The 27,955-nt window shown below is 37.3% G+C and overlaps 1 protein-coding gene across 1 annotated transcript in view; it reads left to right on the top strand.

Annotated features, from left to right (window-relative positions):
* The first annotated feature begins 24 nt into the window (after positions 1-24).
* AKAIN1 (A-kinase anchor inhibitor 1) overlaps positions 25-27,955 on the top strand; it is a 31,775-nt gene continuing 3,844 nt past the window's right edge. The window contains exons 1-2 of the mRNA XM_075744397.1: positions 25-3,473; positions 4,070-9,553. Of these exons, the coding sequence (XP_075600512.1) occupies positions 9,496-9,553 (58 nt within the window). The 5' untranslated portion in view covers positions 25-3,473; positions 4,070-9,495. The remainder of the gene's footprint in view (positions 3,474-4,069; positions 9,554-27,955) is intronic.

Below are 27,955 nucleotides of genomic sequence, written 5' to 3'. Positions count from 1 at the left end.
GTAAAAGATGAAGAAAGTAAATTTTCTGTAGATCTCTCTTATGAAGAGTACAAGAAGTAATGAGCTTAAATTACAGCAGAGAACATTTACATTAGACATTAGAAAAAACTTCTAAATGGTTAAATAATGAATTATTGGAACAGAATGCCTGGGGAGACACTGCAATCTCCAGTAGTGGTGATATTCAAGAATGGGTTAGACAAACATCTGTTAGGAATGGTTTGAATATAGTTAATTCTGCCTTGAAACTGAGGGATAACCTCTCAAGAAGAGCCTCATTGGGGTTTTTTTGGAAAGTAATAAATGAAAATGGAGCTCACTGGGACAGTAGACGCTTAAGACAGAGCTCAAGACTTACAGTTAAAGAAAATTGCCCTCTGACATTTGAGCACAAGCAGTCAGGCTGTGGATTTGCAATTGTTATAGAAAAACAGGCTTGCATTAAAAGACATGCAACTGAAAGTGTGATAACATTGTGTTTTACATCAGAGTAATTTCTGCTGTTAAAGCTTACAGCTCTAAGAGTTATACGAGGTTACAGCTATAAGGGTCGCATGATGTTTGTAGCTTTTTAAAATTGGGACAGATTGATATTGTACATACTCTAATACAAAAGTGTGCAGAGGCAGGAACAAATGTTATTGTTGCATGTTGTTTGGACAGGTGTAAACACCTTACATGAGACTTAGTCTTAACAGTCTGTCATAGGAACAAATTCGGTGAAACCAAAGGAATTGCTCCCATGTCAATGGTTTTGAAAGGGGCCTCAGCCTCTTACTAATTTTTAGCTGCTTAAGAGTCAGAGGACAGCTGTATGTTCCTGAGACCCGCAATGACAATATTGATCGAGAAGGCAAAGGCTCGGTTATTTTTGTGAAGTTGAGAATTTTATTCACAGTTTCTACTACCACTGTCCATTCTAAGGGTATGAACTTACTTTTCTTTTTTCGAGAGCCAATAGATAATTTTTTCTTCCCTTCCCAATTGTTTTTGTTCAAGACGGGGAAAAGGCCTAGAATACTTAAGCTTAAAGTTTTGGAAAAGGTTTCAGAAGGGAAATGTGGAATTAACCTTAGCTGTATGTTATTGTTAATGTGTTCTAAAGTAATCCTGTTCATTGTGTACATTCTGAAGGAATGTTAGCTTATATGTTATGGGGGTCTGTATGTGAAGTTCAGGTAAATCTGTCCGCGTCTTAAGACGCTACAGCTCCCAGCTCTCTCCTGTCCGTGCCAGAAGACGCCATGTACAGAAGCAGATGTATGTCAGCTCCAACCACAGAGGTTTTCCAGCATGATCAACTGTAAGCTACGAGCTCTGTTGATTGAGGAATGGGCAAATTTTTATTTTTGCATTTACAAGGATGGCAACTTCTTTCAGAGCTTATGAGACCGTGGATGAGGTTCTGTCCAATTAATGGGAATTTAGATCTTGACTTTATTGGGGCCAGACTAGCCTAATATTCCTAACAAGGTTTCCAACAGCAGACAAATTAGCTAATTGGTGTGTATGCAGGAATGTCAGAATGCTGTAGAAATGTAGATGAGTAAAATAATATTATATATTAATTGTTTTTCTCAGAATTAAGTAGCAAAGCTATCATGCGTGGAATTAGTCCTAAACATACACTTCTCTATCTATGATTTGTGAAATTGGAGACAGTTATGTCTTTAACATACATAGGATAGCAAAAACTCAGTTACTCTTTTTGGCTTATACTGAACATCTGTCTGTGTTAGGTTGTTAGGTGACCAAGTGGCTTCAGCGGAGCTCTCTTGTGTGTTGGAGTGAAGTATACAAATAGGTGTTTGTGAGACAAGGGCTTACATGTATATAATGCAACAACATGTGAGTTGATGTGAAATGAGGTTCTTCTGGTGACCCAAATGGGTCTGTAAGGTAAACACCAGTTGAGACGCTAAACTAAACTCTCGGTTGCAAAAAAGTCTAAATACTAAGGAAGTATAACCATTTAACCAGTTAAAAAGCTCCATGCTTTAAAAGACTAAGAGTGCAAAGAAATATTTGAAATAAGAACTTTGCTACTTTGTGATCTTAACGGCGTGTTTTTAAAAATAGTGTGGGGTTTTTGTAAAGAGAAAAAGGAACAAAGAGAACACATTTTGAATGCTGGTATCAGATTAATTTCTGATCCAAGTTGTGTTACCTGTGAGTGTGCTGCTGGTTATTTGGCAGAACTCAGCTTGGAACCTGTATAAGTTCAGGGCAAAAAAAAACCTTCCAGCCCTTTTCCACTTCCCATCCCCTCTTCTACACACCCTTCTTATCAATATTTAAACAAACAGTAGAAACTGAAGCAATTCACAGTTGAGTACTTGTGTTTTCATTTTTCTGCTTTAAGCTTTTAAAAAGGTTTATACGTGGAGATCAGAGTTTTAAAGGTTGTTACATGAAAGAAAATGCCTCATGCTGATTTCAGTAGCAAAAATTTGAGTTTAGCTTCTATTTGTAAGCTACAGAATATTAAATACTCCTCAAAATCTTGCTATTTAGGTACCCAAATTGGAGTTCTTTTGAAGATCAGGCCCCAGTTTTCTAATTTAGATATAGTCTTGATGATTCCAGTAAGGATATTTAAATTAATAGAGTTGGGTGAGATACAGAATAAAATGTCAGATGATACCAGAAAGTCAACCCTAAGCTTAGAGTATATTTTTAGGGACAGATTATCTATTATTAAGTCTTTTATCAGTTTAGAATATCTCTTTCTTACAGAAGAGACAAAGCATTTCTGAAACAAAATACGTCTACCGCTAAGAACATACAACTTTTCTGATTGTGAATGCTTGCAGATTGGTACAGAGTAGGATAATTCTACCTAGAAGGTAAAGACAGACCTAAAGAATTTTCATCTTTTTCAAACAGTTGGTCCGTAGATCACAGTAGTATGCCTAATCAGCCAGAAATGTGCATGTTTCATTAAAAATTCTATTACAGGAGTTGGTCTGTCATTTGTCTCCATATAGATCTAAAACAATTATAATAACATTCTTACTCATTTCAGAACAGATGGAGGATTTCCATGAATAGATTTTGTTAAGTATGTGTCATAAGAGTCAAGACATCTTTTCTCAGGAATGATTTTTAAGAAATCAATAATAGAACAGCTAAAAATAGTGATTTATAAAATATTAATATGATTTTCAATTTATTTCTCTCCACTATTCTTTTGTATTTTTTTTTTATTTGCAGGCCCTGCTCCTTTAGATATTTATAGAACTCTGAAACTTGATGAACTTGTTCCAATATGAACAGCACTAGAGCTCTTTAAAATAGAGACTTTTGTTTTTTAAATAATCTGCAGCCAAGCATCTAACTTTTTATAGATAAACTTGAAAAACATGTAGACCATATGAATAAAGTTGTACCACATCTCACCTGCTCAGTATATGGATATGAAAAAGAGTGGCCAAAGCAGAACTTCTGGATACCTGTATCTGATTCCTTCCAAGGTATATGTACGTGTTTTTTTAAAGTCTGTAGTACTTCAAAGCTAGTACTTGAAAGCTAGTAAAAAAACCCACAAGCTTGTAAAATGAGCGGTACTAACAAGAAATTGCAATTCTTACTGAATGGAAATTCCACATGTATTTTCTTTTTAATAATACTGAGCCATTTTGAATAAGTATATAAGACAGTAACTGCATATTAGATATTGTGCATATAAATAGATTTAAAGCTGCATTTTAATGCACAAGTAAAATAAATTAATGGATATAGTGCATTGAATATAGATCATCTTTAAGGAATCATAAAATCATGAGAGTTACGAAAAATGATCATTTCAACTTTTCCCACCAAAGCATAAAAGCACTCTTCTGTTTCAGAAAAACATATTTTCTGTTGCAAACCCTATCTGTTAAAAACAATAACCAAACCCCTCATTTGTACATTTGTAGTTTTCTGACCTCCTCCCAGTGGCCTATTTATAGAGTAATCTGTATATGCAAGTAACTTGGATGCAGGGAAGCTCAATCTTTAGAATAGTTTAAAAGACAAAAATACTCTTAAGTTTTCATTCTTCACTAATCAAGATCCATTTTTTCAGGGCCAAGGGTACCACAAGCAGTGCTTACAGGAGCAAACCACTGTAGTGGCATTGCAGATGGCTCAGACAAGAGGAGTTAGTATGGTAGAACTCCGCTCTGAGATCACAAACCCACTTCTTTCTACTCCAGAAATTGGAAATGGTACTGACACAAAATCCTGTGTAGCTTCAGGCAGGAGTTCCTGTTCAAGGGAAGTTATCCGTGGATGATTTATGCATGTTTTGTGCTCGTCATCAGCGTAATCGCAGTTTACAGAGTAGAGTTTTCAGAACTGTCATTAAAGAAATTTGTTTCATTACCTTAGTCTCCGACATTTAGAGTCAGTGGATAGATTTCTTTTTCCTGGATGTGAAAGCCATGAAGTATCTGTTCATGTAGCTCTATTATGCTAGAAATACCTAATTACACTCACTGTCTATATCTAAGCAGCATTTAACACTTTTTTTCTTTACGCCCAGGGATCCATCATCTTTGTATCCCAAATAAGCCCATTATCATTTCCCCATTTACTGTTGGAACGTAACTGAAGTTTTGATGACATCTGCTTAGGACACTACGGAATGTGTGGCAGTAGGATTTGATCTGATTACTTTGCAAAGATATAAAGTGAATAGAAAGTGGCTTCTTCTGTATGGAAAGATAGTTTACAATGGAATGTTTCTCTATGTTTATTTAAAAAATGTAAGCATTGGTTTTTGTTTGTTTCTCTTCTGCTATAAAACTTGGTTTTTGAGAATACAGTCTTCTAAAACCATAGCAAATTAGACTTTGTATGGTAGAGTTTATTTCTACTGAAAGGGTGAGTCTTCTTCCTGCTCACCGAGGTGTCTGGTGAACTTCTGTGTCAATGCAAGGTAAGTGATGAAAGTATTCAGGCAGGACCAGGGATGAGGGTAAACAGGGAAGGGGAAGGAGCAGAACCTTCTCATTTCAACTTTTGTGAAATGAGTGACAGCTCGCTTTGTCTTATATAGTCTCCCCCTTAAAGCTTGTCTCGTCTGGACAAATCTCGTTCCTAAGTTACGGTCTTTTATTCTTGTTGAATTCTTCCTTTTTGAAGGTGTTTCAGGGTGGAGAGGTTCAAGCAAAGCTGTAAAGAATTTCACCTATTTCTCCAGGTATAATTTAGTATGCATAGAACTATTTTAGAGCTAATATTCTCATTACTCTTTAGTATGCTGGATAGTATGTGCTATATTGTTAACAAATGAATGGTTGTTGGCTTGGATCCAAAGGCTGTCTATTCTCAGTGTTCTTAAAGCAGGCTTAGTACTCTTTTTAACTCAAACCTATTTGTCTATCCTAGGTGATAACAAAAAAAGAGAAGTAATGCACCAAGGCAGTAGGCTTTATGTCCAAGGCACAGTTAAATCATAAGATGTTTCCCTGTTTGCAAGTTAAGAGAAAAGCTAAATGAGGTCAAGGGATCAGATCCATGGTGATTTAAGACAACCAAAGTTTTGGTTGCTGCAATTTACTGTCGTTCTTTTGCCTGCAGTAGCACACGTGCAGTGTCTCAGTGAACCACTTCATGGAGAGCTGAAGAACTTGAAAACTAATAGCCGTTCTGAGGCATTTTTTTTATAACTTTCTTGGCAGCCGCACGTTGTTTCCTTAGTGCTAGGGGCAGTGGAAGCGCAGCCCCAGTTTAGGTCGACTTTGGCTATTGTGGAGCTGCCTCCTAAGACAGCAGCTTTCTGTTTCGCTTGCTATAGTAAAACTGCAAATTGTTGCTAAAAGGGGTAATCCCGTTCTCCTTTCCTCTCGTCCTGTTACCTCTTGCACCTGTTTCCTCTGTCTCTTTTGCCTCAGATTTAATGGCTTTTGTGGCTTTAGGCTAAACCAGTCGAGTGAGTTTCTATGACAGAGCAATTCAGTGCTCCAGTGAGTTAGTTTTAAGTTGACCTACCTTGTCGAACCAATTAATTAGATTTGATCCGAGGTAAGTGGCAGGAGCACGTAGTTAGAACGATTGGAGCAGGACTTGCCCAACTTTGGTATCACATTAAATACAACGTGATGAAACACGGCACTTGTTGCAAAGTGTTTGTCAGAAGCAGGCGGGCGACAGAAAGGGCTAGACATAACTTCTTTGCAACAACCACTGGTGGTAGACTTGTGGGATTTTGAAGAGGGAGATGTGTGTGCTTCATTTTTGAATCTTCAGGAGAACAGAATTTGGGGTTTGAAGTTGTGAGGGGTTTTGTTTTCTTTCTTTTTTATTATTTAAATTATTCTGATCCTGTTTGCCTCTCATGCAACAATCCTGCAACAAATTGCTTAGGTTAAGGAGAAAAGAATAGTTATAGAAGACAATAGATATTTAATTCACTGAGGGATGAAACTGTAACCCCAAAATGATGAAAAAAATTATTTTTGCAACAAATGTTAATGTTTACAAATATTAGAAGTAGACAATATTCACTTCATACTTACTTAGGTCTATTTTAGATCACTTAGTGCATAAAAATCATCAAACAATCTTTTTAGTTATTGCAAATAATATAAATCCAAAGCATAGGGCTGGATTCTGTATTTCATTAGATGATGTCAGCTAGACTGATCTCACATTAAGATTTTTTTTTTTCCCCCCCTGTCTTTCTAGTTTAGGCTTCTCTGGTAAACTTGAAGTTTTTTAGAATGATTGATTTTGATTTCTTTCCAGATGTAAATATGGATCTGTTTGAAGGCCTGAATATAAAAATCATAGGTACTTTTACATTTCCATTTGGTACTTCAGATTAAGGAGTTTTAAATGTAGTTCTTCAGCTGTGTAGCTGAGGCTGCAGACTTCTTTGTCAAGAACTGTCTTCTTTCAGTGGAAAATTCTTCCCTGGAAATCTCTTCTAATATTTCTCATAGTTTCCTGTGCTTTACTTTCAACAAAAATGTGTTATCCTCATCTGAAGTAACAGTATTTGAATATTTTCTTTTTAAGAAATGTCTTATATTAGAGCTATTATTGATTTTGTTATTTTACCCAGTCATATTTTACTAATTCATGCAGATTTTCCAGTAAGATTTATAGCAATCATGGCCACTGTATTCTTGCTCCTAAAGTCTAAAATAGAGCTTAAACCAGGATTTTGAGACATAAAGTTTGTAATGCTGGTATAAGATTTCAATCTTTAACTTTTCAGCACTGTACTGAAAAGCAGTAAGATCTCATCGAATGCTTCTATTGGAGAGACTTGACATTTTTTAAAGTAAATATATTCTAACTTTGTTTCTGGAATTCTTGATCTTAAATCAAAGACGGGAAAAGAGTTCAACTGTCTACTTGGGAGGTAGGAAGGAGCAGCTATACCCTTTTGTATTTCAGATGAGTTAGATGTCTGAAGATAACTGGGCTTGTTTACTGGACTAACAGTTATGTACAGCTATACACATAGTATCAATTAAAACCTACAGTTTTTAAATTGTGCGACAGGCAGGTTTTCTTATGCTAGAGTTTTGCCATTCAGTCTGCAAAAAACCCCTGAATTGCATCAGAAATTCCTACTCGAAAATGTCATAACTGCCATCATAAATAGAGGTATCTTAGAGTGAAATGTTTTAATTAAAGTTAACAATTGCCCATTTTAAGAGCATTAGTAAATGTTTTCAATATGAAATATAGGTTTAATTTTTCACTTCAGTAATTAACTTTTTTCCAGTTGTGTGACTTTCTTGTAGATCTCCCATTGTTCCAAGGATGGATTAAATGCAGTCAGAGGGGAGCCATGATTTGATGGATGTGATACATTCTGCTAGAGTAGGGATGTCCAATTATAGATTCAATTGGACATGGACTATGCTCTCTGAATCTTGCTACACTAATTTAAAGTTTTGATACTCCACTGTTTTAAATCCTTTCTTTTGTAACAAGCTTGATATTTTGAAATGTAATTTAAAATTCATATATTTATCTTCCATTTATTTGTTAAATTGTTTTATTTTTAGGCATGCATGATGAAATCCTTATCCTTTTGACTCTATAGGACAAGTTAGGAAACTGCATTGTGTATTTACTGTTTGTATTTTATATTGGTGTAACTCGGTATAGTTTCCCATTCTCAGTTCTTGAACAATCTAAGCTGTTTAGTAGCATGTTAAAATGATGGTTCTGAAATTTACATTTTACATATCTTTGTTTTCTTTTATTTTGAGCATTAAATTAAGCATAGAGTTTAATATTTAGGTTGTTTACATTTATCAAAATGTTACGACTGAATTTATTGAGGACTGTAATGAAATAGTATTTTCTTGCAAGTTTGGAAATGTCTTCATTTATTTTAAAGCTGACTTTTCTTCTCCTTAGCTCACTGGCTAGCAGTTTTGCCATGGGTAATAAATGCTTCTTTGCTTCTCTCCTTTTAAGTTCTTTGAAGACTTGAGCATTCACCTACTTTGATGACTTGTGTGAAGTTACACACCCCAATAAGCTGTGGTGTGATCAAGTTCTTAAAACACTTTTTATAGAAAAGAGCAAGACACATGCAAAAATACTATTTTTTAGTCTAACAAATGTGGTGTCGTGCTGGTAGAACAGAAAAGGTTTGAAGATGAGAATTTTACTTGTGGCAGACTCCCAACCTATCCTATGAGTCTTTAGCATGGTGCAGAATGCTATGGCCTTGTCCATGTCATGAGTCAGTGGTTGCATGTGAGGTCCTTTAAAGTCTCTTCCTGTGTTTCACAGTGTCTCTGCTAGATCCAGAGTCATTAGCGAAGGGACTTGACTGGACTGAACTCCTTGCTGTATAAAAGAATTCCTGTGTGATCTAAAGGCTCTGAATTTTGGACTGTGACTCATTCGTCTGTCCCAGTGGAGGGACTGGCTGTCTACAGATGTGCACCAGGTGGGAGCAGCAATTACTTTGGCTCCACTGATTTTTGCACAGTTGTGTACGTATTAATGTTTTAGGTGAATCATGTGGTCTTGTATTTAGACCTCCTAAATTTATCTGTCTTTGATTCTTATTGGTTGTTTTTTGCTTTGGGTTCAGCTTCTCTGTAATTTTTACTCCCATCTATTTTTTATGGGACTGTTGGAAGATAATCATTAATGGGTGTGAGGCATTCAGATATTGTGAGGGCAGTGATGTAATCAGCTAGAGAGATTCCCTAAATGGAAGTGGGGCTTTTGGGATCTCTTTACATGCTGAGAAGTCCTGAGGTGGACTCATCTTTGTGATATTCAAAAAACAAACAAACAAAAACCCCCAAACTATACAGCTGTTTCTCCTGGACTCTTATCTAAAATTTATCCATGTTTGTAAATCTCAGCCCTAGACTACTATGAAGTTTATCGGATTAATTAAGAAAAATGAATAGACTAATGTATTGAAACTCTAATGGCTGCATTTATCTTTAATCTAATGGTATTCACTTTTTCCTGTCTCTGGAAACATTGCATATTCTTGCTGCTGGCTTTCAAGCTCTCATGTCTTTAGCTGCTGAAAATCTGTGCATTGCTGTTCTTCTGGAGTACTCATGGAAAGGTAACTGGCTTTACATTTACTTCCTTTTTCTGGAGAATGGTTCTTCTTCCAGTTTGGATTTTTCTGTTTTCCCTTCTGTGTTTATTCCCTACATCTGTCTGTTAGAGGTATATTAATCACAGCCACATTAATTGTTCTAGTCTAAATCTAGGGCATTGAATATTATGATCCCTGTTATACAGATTGCCATTTGACACTTCAAATATTCATCTAAATAATTTTAATCTAAATAATTAGATATTTCTTGCTGACACTGTCACAATTATTTCCTCTAACTTCCTTGCAGTTTCAGATGTAATTTATTGCACCTTGGCTAGTAAAGATTTTTGTCGTTAAGCTTAACCATAAGATAGTCAGTGACTGTAATTGCTTTTTGAAGACTGTTATGATAGTACTCAGTTTAGCAAAAGACATCAAGTAGTTCAAGCAGTTTACTGATCATATTAATCTTCCCTCCCAAAGAGCTAGGTTTGATTATTAATATTGAAGTGTGTGAAGAAATTAAAAAAAAAGGCTCAGAGCTAGTTTATTCTCACAGTTGGGAAGAAAGCTTTTTATAAAATACAAAATTTTATAGAATTAGCGTTTGATAGAGACATAACAAGCTTCCCGATTATCTTTTTATCTTTTTATTATTATAAAATATTTTCATTTATATTTAGATCTTTACTTCTAAATGATTCTCCCAGAAACACTCAGATGCCTACCTGTAAAACAGCTGTACATTATTGTTAACAAAACACTGAAACATTGAACATCTTCAGGTAAAAATGGCTTCTTCCTTAAAACGTGTTTACTAAGCTTCGGAATCTACGTGACCAAATAATTGTTTTCAGCTCCGTTAGAATAAAGAGGTTGCTTCAGATGTAAAACCACAGATTTACAAATAGCAACGGATGATTTAAAGTGACATCAGTCAACCTGATTTTCGTAACTGTCTAAAAATGTTAAAGTTAACTGTTAAAAATGTTAAAGTTCTTAACAAAGTACCCTCTAAGTCAGTCAAGACTTCTTAAAAAAAAAAAAAAAAAAAAACCAACACAAAAAACCTGGAAGATATATACTCAAGAATCTTTAAGTATCCTGATGTTATACAGAAACTAGTAATGCCTCACTCAAACAGTAAGAACTTAAATGATACACAAGGTGGGGACTGTATAATTGCTGTAAAAAAATAGATGTTTATGTAAGCGCTTTCCTATTTTCTATTTCATACAAGTCGATGGTACATCTCTAATTAATCAAGGCCATGTATTATATTTTAATGATATAACCTCATTCTTACTACTGTGCTATGTTCTCAAGGGCTTTTTTTGAATAATTTGGCATAACTAATGTTTTTCAATGATCTGAAGTTGAATGAGAATAATTATTAGTACACTGTCTGTTTTGGTGGTTGTATTGCATTAACTGCACGGGGGTTTTGAGGTGACAATTCACTACAGAACTCTGTCCTGTGCAATTATTTCAGTGTTTTTTGTGCATTTGAACTTGTGACCAAATCTGAAATTCAAAAATTTATTAAATAAAAAAAATAAGCCCAAGATGCTTTTTGATAACTTTTTTTCTTTTCTTTTTTTTTTTTTTTTCCCCCCCTGTCAGAAAACATTAATTGCTGATGCTTTTACTTTGAGCAAGAAAACTAAAGACTCTAAAATAAAATATGCCTGTTTTGGGTAATTTATTAGATTAAATACAGATAGGAGTTAAAGAAAGATGTGTGTAGAACATTGTAGTTAATGACCTGTATTCTTTCACCAAAATGGTGAAGGTTGTGTTACCAAGTCAAAGATACCCATCTACAATTTTACAAGTTATTTGCCTTCAAATCACTGAATCATGTTCACTGTTTTGGAAATCTTTTAACAAGCTGCTCCACCATCTCAAAACTCACTCCCTTAGAAACATACCTCTAATTTCTTTTGAGGATGTATGTAATAGAAATATATCCAATAGATTTTTTTTTTTTTGAGAAAAGTGGATTAACACTTTTTTTTTTTTTCATGATAGCTGAATCTCCATTGAACACATGACTCGAGTATGTAGGAGCCACATAACATATGCATCATAAAAAATACCAGTGCAAGTTTTCCTGCAGTGTTTCCAAAATATCAGTCCTGATCTTCTAAAGATTTTATGGTATCCTTGATCTATCTCTTAAGAATGCTGAATATTGCTGACTGCTAATCTTTTCTGTATATTATGTGGGATATGTGTACTAGAAATCATTCTAATTCAGCTCATAGGTATCCTCGTAGTTCTCATACATAAGGTGGATGAGAACAACGACAAATGAAAAAAGGGTATATTAAAGAGTTTTGAAGTAACGTTCTTAGAGAGAACACCATTTCTCAGCAGTCAGAGGTGTAATGTTTAGGTTAGATAATTCAGTTGCCATCTGAGAGAAGTGAAATTGAATCTCTGAAATATAAGACAGGAGACAAACAATTGGCAATAAAGCAGCTGAAATTCCTAAGGGGAGGATCTTGTGATAAAACGAATATCCAGAAATCAGATAGTAGAAACGATATGTGATGATGAATCCGGAAGGCATTCCCAAGGAGAAATTATCTTAGTGTTCCAAAAAAAAAAAAAAAAAAAAAAAAGAAAAACCTATTGCCAGATTAGCTTGACTTTGATGGTGGTGCCATTCTTGAGTTCTTACTCAAGTATATGGGCAGAATTATTTAAGCAGATCAGCTCTTTTCTGAATCTGCACTTTAAGAATAAGGCCTTATTTTTAGAAACTTGAAATATTTCAGATTTAATTGGAGAATTCGATGTGTATAAAATGCTTGACTATGAAAAGAATGGAATAGGCTTGTAGGAATATCTGAAGGCTATGAACATGTGATTGGAAAATGTATTGCATATTGCAAAAATTTACATACAAAAATCATGCTAAAAATAGTGGCTTTTTAAAATCTACTTTCTCTAATTTGCACTAATTAATGAATATTTTTCAAAATACCTCTTGCAGGTGTAGGCTTAAACAAGACAGTTAGTTTCTCTAAATTGTGTCCCATTTGGCTGCTGTGTTTCTCACTTCTGTTGTAGAAGTTCAGAGTCCACAGGAACTCTGAGCATGGGGTTTAGAAATAAAAGCAAATTAAATGTGAAATAAAAAAGTTGGTGGAAAAATTTAAGTTTTGTCTTCTCTCTGTGCTTACCCTCCTCTTTATTTTGTTACTTATTCATTAATTTATTTATCTTTTGGCCCCGATGTCATCTTTTATATGCTGAAACATTCATGTTCCCTCTTAAATCAAAGTGCTTCTGTTCAGTAGAGCTGGGTTAACAGGCCTGTGGAATCACAGTGTAAATTCCTCCGCATTCGAACCTTTGAAAACTAAAATACTGTGACAAAGTCCGGTGTCGCTGGAGCCTGTTAGCAGGGCTGTTAGCTTGTGGTGAAAGCAGCGCGCCCCGAAATGTCAGGCAGCGGGGCTGTTGCCGAGAGGTAATTGGGAGCAATTAGCCGGTCTCCCCGCTGGGCAGATCGCTATTACCTTCCTCCTCTTTGCCCTTCCCCCTGCTGCCGCTCCAGAGCGACGAGTGGTGGCAGTGATGATTCCCTGAGAGCGTCTCCGTGTCCGTGTCCGTGTCCGTGTCCGTGCGGGCGGTGGAGGCGCGGGGCCGCGCTGCGCCCCGGCCCCCTCCCCGCCCCGCCGCAGTGTGGAGGGAGGGACCGCGGCCCGCAGCCGCCTCCGCCGCCGTGCGGGGCCGGGCGCTGTCCGAGGTGCTGAGCCGGGCGGGGACGGGCGCTGTCCGAGGTGCTGGCGCTGAGCCGGCCGCTGTCCGAGGTGCCGAGCCGGGCGGGACCGGGAGCTGTCCGAGGTGCTGAGCCGCTCCGCGCCCGGGCGGCACTATGGTGTTCGCTCCAGGTAAGGGCAGCCGGTTCCCGTGCCCGGCGGGGGGAGCCTGGCGGGAAGGCCCCAGCCGTGCCCGAGAGCTGCTCCGGGGGCTGCGGGGGAGGGGGTAACGGCTGAACCAGAGCTGCCACCAAGCAGAGACAGGCCGTTTCAAGGAAGGTGGCTTAGCTTAGCGTGTGTTTAGCTGTGGAGACGGAAGTTGTGAGGGTCACCCCTGTGGTTCCCATCAGGGACAGGAGCCTCCTGTGCAAGTGTGCAGGGGACTGTGCTTGTCAGACTGCACTAAAGGGTCAGGAAAGGGGACGTGGCCTTGCAGTGACTGGAGAGTGAGTCCTCCTCTGGCACCCACACCTGTGGGGCGGCCAGTGAGAGAATCTTTGAAACTTAGGGAGATATTTTACAAATTTCCATATCTCCCCCCTCCTCTACTCCCCCCCCCCCCCCCCCCCCCCCCCCCCCGTTTCGGCCAAGTATTTGAATGGAAAAAAACAGAAAGTTTGTTCAGTCCAGTTTTTTAGTGGAACAAAATCGAAGACTTCAGCAGGAGCTCATGTCTAATACGAGACCTCACTCTATAAGGGCGCAGAATCTCTACTGTATAGTATATATATGTGCTACGCCATAAAAGAAGGGAAGCTACAAAGAATCTGCAGTGGACTTAGTACATTCTGCTTGGAAATAGGCAGTTTGTTGTTTGAAAAGGGCTGAGAGGCCCAGCAGCTCCAGGATGTAAATGTAAGTCATGTATAATATCTTCTGTAGTAAAATGACTTGAAATTAACTTCTTTAAAGATGTATAATTGTCAGTAAAAGTAATGGGTCAATAGAAAAGGGAAAGTACAGGCTGCAATTTGACAATGAGTAACTATTAATACCTTTGTTTTGCAAAGCTAATGGGAGTTTTATCTTCCTTTGAAATTCTATATCCAGTCTGTGAAGGGATAAGGGTCCAAAAGCTTTATACCTTCATTAAAAAAATTATCTTAAGGTTGACTTTGCTAACTCAATAACTCAACAAAGTCTAATTTTTTGAGAAATTAATATTCTTTTTCAACAATCAGAAGTTCGTTTTGTCTCTTTAACTGCCCCGTTGCTGTCTAATTTGATACTTTCCTGTACATTGTGTTCTGAAATTGGGACTAAGTTATTTATCTTAATAGAACCAGCCACTGGTTTTTATGGTGCACCTTTCGGTATTAGTGGCTCTTTTCTGAACTCCTTTTATCTGACAGGCTGTCACCATTAACAGTGCTCATTTTTTAAATGCACAATGGGACCAGAATACTGCAGGAAGAGATTACCTCTAAAATAATGAAAACATGCTTATTTTCCCCAAAGGCTGATAATGAACAAGCTCTAATTCTTATTAATAACTGAATGAATTGTTCTTTTCACAACTCTAATCCATAAAGAAAAAAAAACCCAAACAAACAATAAAACAACATCCCTCTGTCTAAATGTGTCTTGTATAGTCCTTTTTCTTCAGTCTGCTTTTACTCAAAGAAAAGCCCATGGTTTCCTTGCAGATGTTGCCATAATATTCATAGGGTAACTAAGTAGGAATTTGTAAAAGAGTTGATAAAGCAACCAGAGGAGCCCGACAATCTCTTGTATTCAGATAGACCAAGACCTGAGTAGATTGTGGTTTGGTTTTTTGTTTTGTGTTTGTTGGGTTTTTGTTTGTTTTGTTGTTTGGTTTTGTTGGGGTTTTTTAATTGCTTTTCTTCAGTGCAAATCAGCCCTGCCCTGGCATTATTTCTTTTCCAGATATTAAAATAAAAATAGTACATCTTTAGCATCTTCATAGTACATATGATATCAGAATACTATAAGTTTACTAAGAAATTGATTTGCATTTCTTGATTCAACTTTCTGAATTTATCTCACTGTCATGAATGACCTTATTTTCTGTTTCATTTATTTGCTGGGGGGCAGGGGGAAGGAAGAAAAAGATTTGTCTAACTCTAAACAGTTAGGGTCAGAATGATAAACAACCTTGCAGGTTTGGGGGGAGAGGGGGTGGAAGAAAAAAGAAAAGAAAACAACAACGACCAAAAGAAAACTCTCTTCCAGAAAAACTCACGGAACTTGTTTATCTGAAGACAAACATAAGATTTTGCATATGAATAAGGTCATGCTCTCTTCCTTAAGGTTGTAGATATGTTATTGCAAAGCACTGCATTAATATGCTATGTTTATAAACTGTTAAGTAGAAGCAGCTTACCAAATTGAAATATACTTTTTAAAAGATTAAGCCAATTGACTATTGACTGAATAGATACTTTCCTGTTAAGCTTTAGCTCTTTTCCCTAAATCTTACAGCTACTATTTTAAAAAAACAAAAGCAAAACAAAACAAAACCCCAAGAAAACAAAACCACCAACATCCCCCACCAAAAACCCACAAAACAAACAAAACCCCCCAAAGCAAGCCTGGATACTGCTGAGCTAGATACATCAAATTGTTACAAAAAGGCCAGTATTTCATGTTTAAAATGGAATTTCTGGCTCATTCTAGACAGTATATTGCTATTTACAGGTATGCAAAAAGCTGCTATTCGTATGTGGTCTTTCTTCATACCCAGTTTTAATTAACTTTGAGTCTGTTCCAGAAAGAGGAACTGCAAAAAGTACATTTTTCCTTACTTAATTTGTCTGGAGCTTCTCTGTGCTGGTTGACTAATGGTAGATTGGCTTGTAGGAAATGCAGTCCAAACTCTATGTGATTTCTGGGAGCTGATTTTACCTGGAGAATTCCCACGTGACCTGAAGCCCTTACAATGGGGGATGATTCATGAAATGGAAATGCGGACAAGCTACACATTGCAAAGTTTAGCTTCTTTACTTTTCCTGAATTGAAGTGCTTTAGGCAGCCTGAGAAGTAGAGAAAAAAAGTGTTACACATCATTGAATGTAAAGATGGAGGTATGTATGGGACTGCAGTAGAGAAGCATGACATTTCAAGGTTTTGAATTAGGTCAAAAAGCAAAGAGAAGTCATCATTGTTGAATTGCCAGATTTTCTTAGGAGACTTCAGAAGATAATGTATTCCAGAATTTAAAAGAATATCACTGCCAAATTAGCTTATAAAAGATTGATAATTATAAATAATTCCACAGAATAAATATCTGTCCTTGTAAGGTAAGGAATTAAGAGTTATTAAAACATTTATTTGTTTGAAAGCATCAGCAAAAAGCTTGCTGCATTTTGTAGTTTCTTCTGTTACCACATCATTAGTTTACAAAGGAGTGATTGCATCCAATATCAGGATTTATCAGATTTAACCATAATTTTATATGTTGCTTATCAATATCATACTCCTTCTTTGCAAATTGCTTTCAGTTACTTTTCCCAAAAATAACCTTGGGCATATCCCATGCTTTTTTTCAGCCCTAAAGCTTTTTCCAGTGGAAAGGTAAAATCAAATTTTAAATAACACTGTTTACTTCTGATTTGCTTGCACAAGTGGGATACAAAGGTGTTTTCCATGCTCCAAGGATTCTTTTCTGATACTATTTTGCACGAGTCACTCAAACACTTACGTCTTGGATCTTTGCCCTTATGTGTATGTACTGATGTAGCACAAAGATGGCGTGCAGTTTTAAAACTAGCTTGCGAATAAAGTTAGAAACCTGTTAAGGATATCTGAGCTACCTAATGGGCTTTCTAAGTAACTCTCACTAGAGTGTAATTTCAGGGATTATTTTAGTATATTTTGAGAATTCTACTCTATAATGTAAGACCGTAAGATAATGACCAACTTATAGAGTCTCATCACTGCAGGCCATCACTGTTTCACCCAGTCAGTACTGTACAAAGTTGCGTTTCGTTGAAATAATATCGTATAGAAAGGAATCAGTTTTGATCTGAATACATCAAGAACAATTGCAACGTTTACACTGGCAGCTTGTTTCTGTGTCTGAGCACTCCCATCCTTTAAGCTTGTATCTGCTTTGAATTGTGTGATTTCATCTTTCAGGTGAATCTTATTTTTCAGTGTAATTTGAAGAATGTCTTCTTACCTGACATTTTCTCTATAACTAGGAACTCACAGGCTTTAGTCATGACCCTGCAATCCCAAAAGGAGGAGGAGGAGGTAGAACTCATTTTTCTATCAATATTTTTATTTAAAAAAAGATGTGTGAACCCACTTAAAAGTTTAAAGATAGACATTAGAGAAGTCAGAATATTCACTGCTCAGCACCTTTTTCTTACAACAGCAACGCCAATAGCTTTTCAACTAGCTTTTCAGCAGCACAGCTGTCCTTTAAGCTAGGAGCAGTAGAGCAGACTGGCATAATGACACTGAAGATGAGAAACGCATCCTGTACCAAACATTTTAGGAATCTCATTAAACCGCAATTGAAGACATAGCAGCTGCGCACTGAAACAGATGTGCTTACTTGTCTGAATAGTCCTCATCTTCTCTAGTGGAAAAGCTGGGAAAGCAACGACCTGTTGTGCTGCAGGATGTGAAGACATGACATTTCTTGATAGCTTTTTTTTGATGATAGAGTTACAGGTGCTGTGGATAACCCTGTCCACAATGCACAAATCAAGACACTATAGAGGGACCTGTTAATGAATGGAAAAATTGCTAGCAATAACTTTACTTTTTTGAAGGTAACTGGTTGTGGGATATCTCCAGTGTTTGTGCAGAGTGTGGTGCTCTGGCATTCTCAGTTATGAAGTGCCTATCACCCATAAAAACAGTTGCAGTGAGGCAGGACGCGGTCCTTGTCCCTGTTAGCTGCTGTGCTGCTACATTCTGCTAATGCTCTGAGTTCTGCAGTTCCAAAAATAAAAACCCTGATATGAGATGTAAGAGTATATACATGTAGGATTCTTGCTCTTTAGCTTAGTGTGGACAAAGCCCACATGATGGACATAATTCAGAGGCTACAGACAAGACTACTTTGCAGACCTCATGCAGTCTCATATGATGGTTTTCTTGTACAGAATTTGTGGTGACTGGTAGAGAGTATGGAGGCCAGTTGCCCCCCCAAAATATCTGAATGCATTTGCAGCTAAGAGCTCTTAATACTTCAAAGTGTTTGCTGCCTGGTAGGAAGAAATCATATAGGAGGAAATTTCTTGCTCTTTTTTGCTGAGAAAAAATTGTTTCTTGTGCTGACCTCTCCCCAACTGATCTTTCCCCTGTTGTGAAACTCCACTAACAGATCTCATTAGTGAGGTGAAAGAAAGTTAGTTCATAGATACTAAGAAATGTAAGAAATTAGCAAGCTTAAAAAGTAGTCAACAGTCTTAGGTGTAATATTTTTTTAAAGTATGAATCCACATAGTGTTAAAAACTGGCACAGCATTTACTTTTCCAGGTTATTTTTAACAGAACTGGAGGTTTAAACAAGTCAGGCTGGCATCTTTCACTTTGGCATCACTGAGTTGAATCCTATTCAGGTTAGCAATGAAAAGAATTCTGTCTTCACAGTGGCTGTGTAGTGGCCTATATTGAAGTTGATGTTCATAGTTGGGGGATGGCGGTAATAAGTGATACAGTCATTATTAACACCCTTACTGACACAGTGTATGGACTTAGTTAGGGAAAGTCAAACGGTGAATGTACGAAAGGAATGAGTTACACTGACCGCTAAAGTTTCTCCCTCCAAATCATTATTCTTCTTGATGAATTGCTGTGTTGTACTTGTTATAGAGATAAATAATATGATTCCAACCTTGTAAGCTTTATCATGATAATGGAAACTAAATGCATTTACTGTAAAATAAAGTGAAAGATAGATTTATTCCTATACCTTCAATCTTGTCTATTAAGGATTTTATTAAGGACACAATCCATTGTATTAAGTTTACAAATACTAAGTAAAACAAAAATTCTTTGCAAGCAATGTATTAGTAATTTCTTTATAGGCTTTCTGAAATTATCTGAGTACTGGTTACCCATTTGTAATGTGTTCTTTCCATAATAATTTGCAAGCTCCTTCAGAACGAGATTGCTTATTTTTTATTTTTTAAGGGATTGCAATGGGAGCAGAATCCTTACTGATGATAGCAGAAATGAAAAGCTGACCTGAATAGCCATAAAATGCTTCAGGTTCCTTTAGAATGCTTTGCCAGGGAAGTCAAGGCAGGTGAGCTCTGTGCTGCTGTCGTCTGACCCTGCAAATGCCTGTAGTCATGTTATCAGAACATGCTGTCTTCCTTCTTCAAGAAAGTCTGAAATTTTCTGGCTGAAGAAGTAAGTTGAGCCATATTCTACTCAGATATTTCTCTAATGGTAAGGCAAGTATAATCTCCTGTGGATTACTTACATTTGCTCCACTTTGTAGTATGCATATTTGATATAATGACACTGTATTTTCTTACTTTGATCAGTGAACCCACTCACCGTTCGTCAGTATGGAGTAGGTGCATATCCATTACTACTTCTGTTAAATACTTGCAGATTGACATTACGTTTTGTGTTGAAGTAAATTTTCTTAATAGAGCAGAAAATATTTCTCTGGGAAGTTAGAAAAGTATCTCCAAGAGGGGAAAATAGCATGCCATGGCATCCTGTTGCAAACAGAAATTCCATCAAAATTACAGCTATTAAAAAACTGGGGTTTTTACTCTTTCGAGGTAGACTTTATATAATCTCTGATTTGCTTTCTCTTGTTTGTGTGTATATATATACACATATACATAAAATCTTAGCCTCAATTACTAATAGCCTTATGTACAGCCTTCAAACTCCACTCACATTCTAAAATAAGCAGGAAAGCTTTTCTATACTATTTTGTGCATATGCAAATTTAGAGATTTGTGTGTTGAGTTTTGGGTTTGTTTTTTTTTTTAGAGATAAGGAAGGGCTCTGCTTCATCTGAGGTTTAACTAGACAATTCCCAAAATTAGACTCTCTGAATAATCTGGTATAAATTGAAACACATCTAAAATGTAGCAGGATGTTTTCACTGATTTGCTGGCTTTTGACAGATGTCCTTGTTTTGTCTGGGATAGAGTTAATTTTCTTTCTAGTAGCGAGTATAGTGCTGCGTTTTGGATTTAGGAGGAGAATGGTGTTGATAATACACTGATGTTTTGGTTGTTGTTAAGCAATGTTTACACCAAGTCAAGGACATTTCAGTTTCTCACACCGCCCCACCAGTGAGGAGGCTGGGGGTGCACAAGAAGCTGGGAGAGGAAATGGCCAGGACAGCTGACCCAGACTGGCCTAGGGAATATTCTGTACCATATGATGTCATGATCAGTATATAACTTGGGGGAAGTTGGCCAGGGTAAACCATGGCTCATGAACTAGCTGGGCATCGGGTGGTCTGCAAGTGGTGAGCAATTGTGCTGTGCATCACTTGTTTTGGATATTATCATCATCATCTTCCTTCTCTATCATATTAAACTGTCTTTATCTCAACCCACGAGTTTTACTTTTTTTTTTTTTTCTGATTCTCTCCCCCATCCCACTGAGGCGGGGAGTGAGCGAATGGCTGTCTGGTTGTTTTAGCTGCCTGACTGGTTAAACCATGACAACAGGTTATATAACCTCTTCCCTATTTTCTTCCCATAGGGGTCACTTGTACCTGTGCCATTGGACCTCTCCTTCCATGGGACTAGCACAGCTGATGCAGAGAGATTTCTTATTTCAGTATTTGAAGTGTGTTCCCTAAAAGCAATGGCAAAATTGTACAGGAAGAGAATTTCAGTTCTTCATTGACTTTAGAGCAACTGGTCTCAGATGCTCTTTAGGAAGTACCTTATTTTTAATACACTGAACTCCAGCCTAGGAGTTAGAACCCCTCATAAATTAATGTTAGTTTACAGCATTAGATCCAGAAATTTTGCTTCTGAGAGCAAAATCTGAGTATCACACTTATGGGTTTGGGTGTGGCAGAATTTTCAGTGACTACTACTTTGAACTACATCCAGTCTTCAAAGCTGAAAAGACATAGTCCTTAAGAAGTGAATTTATTGTTGTCGTGATTTTACCCCAGCCGGCAGCAGAGCACCACGCAGCCGCTCGCTCACCCCCCCCCCCCCTCCATCGGGATGGGGAAGAGAATTAGAAAAGTTAAAGTGAGAAAACTCGTGGGTTGAGATAAAGGCAGTTTAATAGGTAAAGCAAAAGCCGTGCACACAAGCAAAGCAAAGCAAGAAATTCATTCACCACTTCCCATGGGCAGGCAGGTGTTCAGCCATCTCCAGGAAAGCAGGGCTCCGTCATGGGTAACAGTTACTTGGGAAGACAAACGCCATTGCTCTGAATGCCGCCACCCCCACCACCCCCCACCCCCCTTCCCCCAAGCTCCTTATAAACTGAGCATGACGTCATATAGTATGGAATATCCCTTTGGTCAGTTGGGGTCACCTGTCCTGTCTGTGTCCCCTCCCAACTCCTTGTGCACCCCCAGCCATCCCGCTGGCAGGGCAGTGCAAGAAGCAGAAAAGGCCTTGGCCCCGTGTAAACACTGCTCAACAATAAGTCCATAGAACAAAAACATCTCTATATTATCAATGCTGTCTCCAGCACAAATCCAAAATGTATCCCCACACTAGCTACTATGAAGAAAATCAATCCTCTCAGCTGAAACCAGGACAATTGTTAAATATGAAAATAGCCAGAAAATATATAGATTGAAATGTATAATCTGTTTTTAGTTAATCTTATTAAAGTATGGCAAGAAATCTTACTAAAACATGTTTAGAAAATCCGTAAGAATAGATAATGTATCTGTAGATCCAAATAACCTCTTAATCTAAAAAAACTTTGGAAGCTTCATTTTGGCTGGCATATTTCAAATAGCATGAAATAACTCACTGGAGTCTTCAAAAAGATCACTTTTATATAGCAAACAAATAAAAGAGACGTCCAGATATTCTTTTCTCTTATGAAAGAGCAAAACTGAGTGGGAAAAAAAAATATGAAAACTCAGTTCAGATATAGCTGTTGTCTGGATAAAAAAAGATACTATGAAGTATTACTCTAGAGATATTACTATGTCCTTTGAGAAAGTTTATCTGCATTTCTGCTCTTCTCCTTCACCCTTCCATTCCTCCTGGATTTGTGTTCAGAGCAGGGTTGTTCCGGCTTCATTCTTATAATTTGTTTTGAAGAGCAAAGTAGTCTGTGCTGGCCCCCTTCCTGATAGAGCTCCTCTTCTTGCTAGTTGCAGGAGTTAAGGAGTGAGGTTAGGGCAGAAAATAGAACTGAATTGAGTCGTGACGTCTCTAGTGACAGTGAGTGTTAAAATCCCCTGCACGCTGCAGGTTAGGGAATTGGAAAAACATGACAATCCAACAAGAAAGTCCTCTTAGCATTTCTGATACTTTCAGTGTCCTCCCTTCTTCCTCAAGGAATCAGGGTAACTGAGTATTGCCCTCCGATACTTGACAGCTATCAGTCAGGACCTCACAAGGCTCCATTTTAGAGCATGAGAAACACCACTGGACAGAATTAACTCTAATACAGTTAAGAACACATTTCTTATTTAATTTTTTAAAGGTTAAATTTACAACTTAATTGTATGACCTTTTCATGAGGTCTCTGAACTGGCATCATTACTGATGTTGAGACAAATGGGGTCTCTAATCCTGTAAATAGCTTAATGACACTCCTGCATAAAGTTGGGTTTGTGCACACATGTTGGAAAGCCTTCAGCCCTCGTTGACTGTCATGTTCATTCATTCTGGATGTAATTAAGATGACTCATCAGCATTTCCTGATTATGGATGCTGTGCAGCCTCATATTTCACATCTCTCCTTCCAATCAGGCTTGTAGTGCTGAAATCCTAGCACCAACCTATAAAGCAAATCACAAGGAGATTTTTTAACCATTTCAATTCACAAGTTACAAAATATTTGCCAGAAGAGGCTCACCTGGAACTTCCATGCTGTTGCCAGCCAGATGGAGAGATATGTCACTGTCTAATGCCGATGGGAGGTTAAAGAACTGAACTTCATTTCTTGTAGTAGAAGAATATCAATATTGATACAAAGAATCTTACTGTTAATTACTACAACATATACACGTACATTATGTCATAACAAACTTGCCAGGTTCTTTAATTTTTTGAATGTTCTACAGTTTATAAACACAATTTAGGTAATATCCTGCAACTTTTTTTCCATAAATACAGCTCCCCTGCATCCATACTGGACCTTGTGATGAAGTCTTATAGTCACAATCTTGCTTATTTATACTTGCATTCCATTTAAAAATTTAATTAGTACTGTCAGTTGGATTATAAAAATTATAGTGATAATTTTCAATAGAATTGAAATAGATTTACCAGAAATCAGTATTTCATTGGATTATTATTATTTTTTATTAATAATGGAAAAAATAATTCTAACATTCCAATGCTGCAGAAAATAGCATAATGGTTAACTATTGCAATCCGAAGCAATATATTGATAAAACAAATAGTAAATTTCCTGGTTAAAGGATATACCTGCATAATATCGTGTAAAAATGAAGCAAGAATGTTTGCTTTGTGGCTCTTTCAGCTTCAGAAATTTTGCACAAATTAAAATTGTAGCCAATGGGAATACATTTTGGGTAATTGTGGGTTCTAAATTGCTCAGAAGTTTGCTTAGAGGGATATGATTTTTATTGTTAGTTTTAGATATGATTAAGCTCAAAGCTTCTTATGCAAACACACATTTATTTTTTCCAGAAGAACAGCTGTAGCGACATTCATTTGCTGCAATTAAACTGCATTTGTTATTCCTGTGAAGCAGAACATTTGACCTCTGAGGCATGGCCCTTGGGATTCATGGAACCTGTCATATAAGTTAAGCTGGTCTCTTCAAATGCAATGGTTGTATTCTGCCTCAAGACAGAATGAGACCTAACCTGCAGGAAGACATGATGAGCTGCATAAATGTCACTTGCTCTGAGGAAAGGTGAATTAAATTAAGGGCATTATTTTTCTCCTGGGCAAAGCAGTAAACTCATACAGGTGAAGAAGCAAAAGGGTTAACTGAGGGACAGTAGAAGTGTCCTGAGATTGGATGTAAATTCATGCTTGTGCATGACTAATGTCTTCTCAAAAAGCAGATGATAAATTATTTCTAGTCCATGTTCTCCAAGAGTCCAAAGTTCCTTCCTACCACAGATCGTTCACTATTTAGTCCCTGCTGTCTTTCCACATGAGAAATGCTGCTTCCGTTTCCTTCTAAATCACTGATTCTGCACCCGCTGAAAGGTGCCTTGTTCCCCCACAGTTCATTGCCACCATTAGTGGATCTGGGGTGGATTTGCATCTTTGCAAGAGCAAGGTCATGCCTGTGGTAGTTTAGCTTCATGATAGTATTCCTGACAATCCTATGAAAAGGTACGGTAGAGAACTTAACTGCTGATTCAAACAAATGATTTGTTGTTGAATATTACTTAGTAGGAGTGTTTACAAGGCATATTAAATTTAACTTGTAGCTGAAGGGGAAAAGGCTCAGGGGATATCAACAGAAAGGTCAGGAGACTACTTTGATTGCAGGCTGGAAAGGAGGTGACTCAGGATGCTTTGAGGAAAATGAAGTGTGTAAATGAGAAAATGGTTCCATGTGCAACCAGAGTGAAGTTCTTCAAGATTTAGTCTGTCCTAAATGCTCTTTTTCTGTAGCTATCATTTTCCATGTATACTGTTCTAGGCATATTCCATAGTCCAGAAACATTGCAGAGAATGTAAAGTCTCCCACACAAGATGTTCTTGGACTTAAACTAATATTAGCTCTAGTAATTGAAATGAATACTTGGAATCTACTTCAAATGCTTTTATTCTTTTTCCAAACTGCTAGGATATTTTCCTTCATGGGGAACATCTTCAAGTGAGCCAAGGCAATTTTGAGGTACTGATGTATGACACTAGTTTTAGATGAAAGTGGAATATGTGACTGATTCCTGCAGTCGGTCCAACATGTTGAGTTTTTTTGAATGTCTCAAACTATACTTTAAATTGCAGAATGAGGTTGGAGTTTGCAAATTATTTTTCATCTGCTATGTTAGTTGGCATAAAACTTAACAAGTGAAAGATAAGGTAATAAAAACGTGCTAAAGAGACTTTGTCATGTCTTAAGGATAAAATTGCTGCCTTGCATTTAACATCACTTAACCTGGATTTTTCAGTTCTCTATTTACAGAATTAGGGTTCCTGTATAAGTCAGGTGAGCATTTAAAGATAGAGAATAAGTAGAAAAGATTTTCTGACATCAAGAGAAAAATAGTAGTCATTAGACAGGGATAACTAGTAGGTAGAATGCTGTTTCTGCTATCCTGCAAGTTTTTCCAGCAATTACATCAAGTGATCTTTTGTCATAGAATTTTAATTAAACTAGTTATTCTTCAAATCTTAAAAAAAATCATCAATAAAAATTAATTGTATCTTATCACCCTAGTAACTCTTATTTTGCTTAGCTAAACACCAAATACTTAGACAACAAGCATGATATCTGTTTTACCTAATTGAAAATATGCGGTTCTTAAAATGGCTGATTAATTCTCTAAGCACTCAAATTTCTGCCTTTGTTTATGTGTACAGCAGTCTGTATTTCAGCAAGGTGGAACAGTTTGATAGATATGTTCCAGCTCAGTCCCTTTGGGATCCTTGTATGAGTCATCTCTGCTTTCCTTAGTCAATTCCTCTCTTCTTGGTTAGGATAGGTCCAGCATATCAATAAATAAATCAGCTTCTCAGAAAACAGCTTTGTGCTAACTGATTTCCTTGAAATGGGAAGAAGAGGATGCAGTGGGGATACTCTTCCAGAGACTGCAGTTTACTCCTTCAGGAAGTGGAAAAAATGGGGTTTGTGGCAGCCTCACCAGCTACAATCGCAGGAACACAGAAGGCTTGAGGTTGGAAGGGACCTCTGGAGGTCATCTTGTCCAACTCCTGCTCAAACAGGGTCACCTAGAACCATTTACCCAGGGTCATGTTGAGATAGGCCAGCTGTAACGGACACCAGACACCCAGGGGAGCTGGACATTCGCGTCTGACTGCTTGATATGTCTGGATCCTGGCTGACAGTCCAGCTCCTATGCGTAATGGTCCCAATGCAGGCTCAGACCTTTATACAGTGTCAGATATGCCCCTCAAAAAGGGCTAATATTTTCACTGATGCTTTCTAATTTAGACGATAAGCATAAGCTGCCAATGGTCTCATTGGTCACATCATCCAAGGTCAATATCTTTGACTCACTCCACATCCAAAGCCAACTAGCTGTTGTTACCTGGCTTACTATCACCCTAACTGTGTTACACCAATGTAAAATTGTTAAGTTGGTTTGAGCTGCCTTATTTCCTTTCTGTGCATATGGAAACCGTCAGAGGCAGGGCAGAAGTAGTCCAGAGATTTTGGGTTCTCTGTTCTTTCTTTGTTTTCCCAGCAAGTAAAAGAATCATCTAATGAGTTAGAGCTGCGTAGACATAATCTAGGTCTCACCTATCTGAGTGGTGTTTTCAGGCAGGTTTTGCTCCATAATAACTGAAAAATTTGTGTAGAAATTCACAGGAAAACTGTCCTTTTTTCAGCTGGGTGTTGCTGTGGATGACCTTCCTAATGTAAAAATATTTAAAGTTCAGATTTTGGAAATTAAATTGCAAGAACCAAATAAATAATGAAGCATCCCTAAGGAAAGAAAACTGAGTAATTTTCAACAGCAAGGTGCTTAATGACATTATGTTTTTAACAATAAATTCTGAGGGGTTTATGGCTGTAGGGGTTGGCAAATTTTTCACATTTCATGTAACCACATAGTCCATTCCCACAGACTCATTTGTATTTACAATTTCATGTTTATCAATGTTTTTCTAATACATTATCTTCTGAACATCAGCTGAGTTGGCCGATTTTTTCAGCCCAGCAAGAAGACTAATTCATTGTGTAATACAAAGTGAGTTCATATTTCAGTAATAAAGAAATATCTGTACTTTACTGTTAAGTAATGTTGAATTTTATCCAAAAACCCCACTGTTTCAAGTGCTGAGGAGTGGAACAAACGGAATCAGGGAAGCTGATTGTGCCAAAAATTCAAGTGATTCCATTCAGTTGGTTTTTCCAGCTTAAAACATGTCTTCTAAGTTTTCATGGTTTTAACCTCTTAATTGTAGAAAAGCTTTGTCATCTCAGTACAGTTGCAGGAGTTTTGTGGGTTTTGGTGGGGTTTGTGGGGTTGGTTTTTTTTGTTGTTGTTTCTTTGCTTTTTTTTTTTAATTATTCAGTTTCAATAGAATTAAACCATTAAATCACATTTGTATTTTATTTTTAGCCAGAACATGTATAATATCAATATGATGAAATAAGTATATTTTTGAAAGAAAATATACTTACTTTCAAAGAAACATGGGACATAATGAACTATTTCTTTCTCATGGAGTAAGTTTTGATCATTTTTGCTGGTGATTGTTTTGGGCTCATAGGTCATGGAATCACAGAACCACAGAATGGTTTGGGTCAGAAGGAACCTTTAAAGATCTAGTCCAACCCCCCTGCCATGGGCAGGGACACCCTCCATTAGACCCAGTTGCCCAAAGCCCCATCCAGCCTGGCCTTGAACACTTCCAGG

This window comes from Balearica regulorum, chromosome 2 (genome assembly GCF_011004875.1).
Source record: "Balearica regulorum gibbericeps isolate bBalReg1 chromosome 2, bBalReg1.pri, whole genome shotgun sequence".
In the NCBI taxonomy this organism is placed as follows: Eukaryota; Metazoa; Chordata; class Aves; order Gruiformes; family Gruidae; genus Balearica; species Balearica regulorum.
This window is presented reverse-complemented; position numbering and strand designations above follow the sequence as displayed.